This window comes from Ailuropoda melanoleuca, chromosome 13 (assembly GCF_002007445.2).
Source record: "Ailuropoda melanoleuca isolate Jingjing chromosome 13, ASM200744v2, whole genome shotgun sequence".
NCBI classification, from domain to species: domain Eukaryota; kingdom Metazoa; phylum Chordata; class Mammalia; order Carnivora; family Ursidae; genus Ailuropoda; species Ailuropoda melanoleuca.
The window spans coordinates 14,539,558-14,544,656 of NC_048230.1; the positions used below are offsets into that span (position 1 = coordinate 14,539,558).

Below are 5,099 nucleotides of genomic sequence, written 5' to 3' on the forward strand. Positions count from 1 at the left end.
TGGGTGCTGCCCCTGGCCGGACTCTTGAGGCTGTGCCCTCCCCAGGGCTGGGGCTGGGACCGGCTCTGGGGCCACTCGCCTCCTCCGTGCGCCCGTGGCCAGCCCACCACCCAGCCTGGAGCACCATGACCGGGCTGGGGAGCAGGCCAGCGTCTCCCACTTCCTTCTGTGGGTTCCCACACTGTCCCGCGACATCTTCACTTTCTGGCTGGGCTGATCTGCTCATGGGAGAAAACATGGTTCTTCCACTGAAATCAGCAAACCTCTCCCTAATTTCTCGAGTTGAATTGATCCATAAATCTTGCCACCTCCCCATTTCAAGCACGTTGGGCCCTGCCTTCTTTTTTTCGGTTTCTTGAGTAAAAAAAAGGTTCTCCACGTTTTAACCCAGCTTGTTAACTCCCACCATGCTTGTTACATGGGCCTGGGACATTAGAAGCTGAAGAGCCGAAGGGGAACAGGGAGGAACTCCCTTCTCCATCCCCAGCAATGAGAGCTGGGTGAGAAAGTCAGGACCTGGCTGTGCAACCGGATCCTGATGAAAAGAGGCTTTGGGGAGCGTTGGGGGTAATGCTGGTATGGTAGAAGCCTCCTGAGCTGGGCGTGCGTGGTAGAGGGCCAGAGACAGGGACTGGTAGAACCGGGAGGACGATGGCAGTGCCCACCCATTCCTGAGACAGTTTTCCTGAACGGCCTGCAGGCTGGGAGCCGCAGTGTCAACGGCTAATCTCCTGGACGACGTGGAGGGCCACACTTGTGGTGAGGCGAGGAGGGCAGGGAAGCTTGAGCTCTTGGCTGCTTGTGACCGGTGACCCTCCAAGAGGAGGGCCTGGGTATTTCATGGGTGGATCCAACCTGGGGGACACATCGTGGGTAGGTGGGCAGGTGACCCAAAGAAATGGGTCCTCCCACTTGGTTCATACTGCCTCTCCCTTCCTTCCACCCCCCAAGGGGGGCCCCAGCCGCACCTCCACCTAGATCTCTCCGTGGAGCACCACGTGTCAGGTGCTGTTTCTGGGGTCTCTCTCTGGGGTGGGAGGGGCGGACAGGCCTGCCCACGTGGAGGGGCCTCACCTGGACGGCCAGGTGCTGCGCAGTCTCAGTCTCTGGGTCCAGAGGCCTTTCGGAGTTCATGCAGTCCCTCCCAAAGGCCATGAGAACCAGAGGACACTGCCTTAGACCCTGCAGTCCCACAGCGGAACCTGGTCCTCATGCCTCAGAGCAGAGGGGCCCTTGGGCGGTCAGGAGACATCCAGAAACAAGGGCGAGAAGCATCTTAAAGGCCATATAGAGGGGACCACTTCCCCACCCACTGTGCAGACGAAGAAGCTGAGGGAAGAACTTGCCGAGCTCAGTGATGGATCCAGGCCAGCAGCCAGGCGTCCTAACCCCACACTGTGCCCTGGTGCCTCTCAGGACGCCCGCACGTCCCGACCCCACCCCACCCCAGGATCAGCATGTGCCCCCGGCAAGCGAGGGGACGGAGGGCGTAGGGTCAGCTCTCTTGGCCAGCCCCAGGGACACACCTGATGAGGCCCTGCACAGTGGAGCGTGAGGCAACTTTTCTCTGCTTTTCAGATGAAGACTTCCGGGGACGGCGACAGGAGGTGCCCAAGGTGGAGGAAGCCCTAAGGGAAGGACAGTAAGAGGTAAGTCCTGGAGCCACAGCTGCCCAGGGACTGCCCGAGGCTGGGCCTGCCATGCCCCGTACCCCAGGGGTCTTCCCAGGGATCCAGAGGCATTGGGCTCAGGCAAGCGGATGGCACAGATCGCGGTTTTCTTCCCTTGCCTTTGTGGCGGGGACATGGTCTTCTGCACGGAAACCAGTCTTTTGTGTTTCCTTTTTTTTTTTTTTGGTTATTCATTTAGCAAAGTAATCACACCTGCCTGTGCCAGATCTTGGGAACAAGGGGGAAAAAGTCAGCTTTGGCCTTGATAGTTGACAGCCCATTTGAAAGACAGTTCAGGACACACGCGGCACAGTAAGGGGACGGCTTAGGGAAACTCGAAGGCCTCCCCACAGCTGTGCCCACGCAGAACTGCCCCTTTGCCTGCTTGGGTTGGGTGGTGTAGGACCTGCCGCAACCACGTGAAGAGACAGTTTCCCTCCAGGCAGCTCTGTTGCTGGCTGGAGCCCTGACAGGCTGCTTCTCCTCTTTCTCTCCTGTGCATCCCTGGGGGCGAACCAGGGAATGTCTGCACCCCCTCCGGGGCTCGGGGCTCGGTAGAACCTGGTCCCTGTCCCGGCCCCCTTCCCCATCAGGAGGTGGCCCGCGCACCCTTCCCCCAGCCGCAGTCCTGGTCCCAGGGCCAGCATCTACAGGGCTTTGGCCAGCATCTACAGGGCTTTCCCCAGCCAAGCGGGTGGTGTGGCGGGTGTGGCCCTGTCTCACACTATGAAGAAATGGCTTGCTGCCCTCAGGATGGTTGTCGTGGAGGTGGGTCAACCAGCCTGGGCTGCAGGCCTTCACTCCACTTCTAGCCGACTGCCTCCCACATCCCCCACGATGCGTAAGCTCGGGTCGTCCTCAGGCGCGGAGCGGCACCCTCGATTCCCGCTGGCCCAGGATGCCCCAATATAGCGAGCTGGCGTGAAGTCCCCCATTCCCACTCCGTTGCTGCCATTCCTTCCCCTTTCCACCGCCCGCCTAGGAAAATGTGTCTGCCCCAAAGCCTCCCCCCACGTCAGGACCTTGCCGTCATTATTTCTCTCCCAAGTCGTCCAGCTTTTCCCTTTCCAGCCCCTTTCTCAAGTCTATACCCTTCTTCTCCTCCTCCCCATCTTAAAAACCAAGAGGTTTCACTATTTTCCTTCATTGCCCAACTTGCGAAAAAGTGGCATCCTCTTTCACCCGTTGCAGGCTGGCAGCCCTCCCACCACCCCCAGATTGACTCAGGAAGGTCACCCCAGGTCCAGGTCCTTCCATTCTGCATTCACTGGTGCTCCCTTCTGCATGCCATGCCCACGGTCTTTCTTGAAACCGCTCCCTGTCCACCCCTGTTCCTGTGGCCCAGGAGTCCTGGGCCTTCTTCCTATCTGCCAATTTCATTCTCCATACTCCTCCCAGTGCTCCTCCCAGTCCCTCAGTCCCAGCTCTCCAGGCAGCTCTGCCCTTGACTCTTTCGCTCCCACCCTCTGGCAGTTCACCACCCTCTTTCACAGCAACAGCAAGACCTCTGTGCAGTGGGCCCTAACTCGGACCCTCCCTCCCAAGCAGTTGCTTCACATCCACTCTGCATCCCAGCTGTGCCCACAATCAGGTCTGTCCAGCCCTGGGTCTGAAGTTATTGGAATCCAGATGGCATCTTCTCTGGACTTCCCCCATTTCATTTCTCCTCTCCTCCTCTGGCTGACTCGCCTTGCCGGGCTCACAGCTGCTCATGTCTTCACTGCCCCGACTCTGTTCACCCGTCACCAGGACACCACTCTTCTGCCCTTTCTCCCTTGCTGTTGGAGGGTGGCCGCCCCGGAGCTGGAGGACCCTGGCTAGGCAGGGGTATTCTTGACTGTTGTAGAAAACAAAAGCCAGTTCTGGATGGGACCCTGCAGTCACTCCAGTAAAGGCTTGTGAACTTGGCCTAGTGTGTGGGGCCCACCAAATTCTGACCCCAGTGTATTTTCTGCAGCCCCTGTGAACAGGAGCCGGCTCCCGCTGCATCTCAGAACGGGCTGGCCACTTCCCCACCTCTGAGCCCTTCCTGTACACTTGCTTCCACCTGGAATTCCAGCCCCCACTCCTGTCTCTAGCTGCCAGATGCTGTGCTCTTGCTGTTCCAGGAGCTTGGAGTTAGAGGACGGGACCTGACCTCAGGCAGAGTTCCAGGGCTGTCAAAGAGTCCCTGGAAGAAGGAGAGGGCGCCTGTCCTTGGGACCTTCTGCCTAAAGCCATCTCTGCAGGGACCCCTGACGAGACCACTGGGCCCCATTGAAAAAGACTTCTTTCAACTCTTTTCCCTACCAGATGTGGGCGGTTCCTCCTTGCCGGAGATGGTCTGACCTGGTGGAGGCAGCTGGAGAGCCAAGCAGGCCCCCAGCTGAAGGGCCCCGCTCCCGCCGGACAGATGGCGCTGAGGACTGAGGCCTGGTGATTCTTCAGCCACGGTCTGGCCCCGCCACTGCCACTGTCACTGCCACTTTCCATGCGACTTAGAACTTTGGAGTTTCGTGCTGTGACTGGAGGAAGGACCTGGGGCCCTAGGGGCAGCAGCCAATCCTAGCCCCTTTTGTAGCCAGGCTGGTCTATGGGCAATGAGTGGAAATGCAGGAACCACCACCACCGTCCCCCACCCCACCCCAATCCCCTGTTGCCTTCTTTAAAAAATCCCAGAAGAAAGGCAAAGGTCGGAGTACCCAAAAGGGCTAGATGGTGAAGCCCCGGAAGGTGAGCCCCTGCCCCCTCCTTTCCCCATCTCGCCTTCTGGGCCACAGACACTGCCTGACCCCCATCCCCATCCCCAGCTCCCTTCTGGGCACCTGGGGCCCTTTATCCCCACGGCTTCCTGCATCTCAGCCTTTCCCCAGGGCCTTGGACCCTTGCTACAACCCTGGACAGAGCCGTGGGTGGGAGAGCGCTGGGCAGTCACTCGGGCCCCCTCTGAGGAGCGTTGAGCCATTGCAGAGACCTGTCTCCTGACCACCCTGCCAGGGCCCCTCCAGCTGCCTCTGTTAGGGGTTGGCACGGGCCCCCAGCAGGGATGGGGAGGGTGGCCGCCCTGGAGCTGGAGGACCCTGGCTAGGCAGGGGTATTCTTGACTGTGGCAGACGACAAAAGCCAGTTCTGGATGGGACCCTGCAGTCACGCAACAGTGGGGGCTCACGGGGGTGGGGTGGGGGGCTCTGAGTAGAAGTCCTGCTGTCACTAAGGGTGGGCAGCAGCAGGTTCTGAGGTGACCCTTGAGAAAGTGCAGGACTGTGGAGCAAGGGGTTGAGGCTGCCAGCCCCGGCGGGGCGCCTGGGGCGGAAGGGCTTGCTGGGTGCGTCTTGCCAAGAGCAAGAGGGCGAATGATGTGAGGAGCACACTCCGGTTCTACAAGCCTTAGCCGGCACCAACCACTGCCAGGGGGAGGGCGGCTGGCCCAGTCTCTCCGGCCCGCCTCCA

The 5,099-nt window shown here is 60.1% G+C and overlaps 1 protein-coding gene across 1 annotated transcript in view; it reads left to right on the plus strand.

The window, feature by feature from the left end:
* The window catches only part of CUEDC1 (CUE domain containing 1), a gene marked incomplete at its 5' end in the record, with an annotated part of 19,373 nt that extends 15,051 nt beyond the window's left edge, over nt 1-4,322 (plus strand). Inside the window, 3 exons of the mRNA XM_034640663.1 lie at nt 690-759; nt 1,579-1,649; nt 3,963-4,322. Of these exons, the coding sequence (XP_034496554.1) occupies nt 690-759; nt 1,579-1,646 (138 nt within the window). The remainder of the gene's footprint in view (nt 1-689; nt 760-1,578; nt 1,650-3,962) is intronic.
* Between the last annotated feature and the right edge of the window lie 777 nt (nt 4,323-5,099).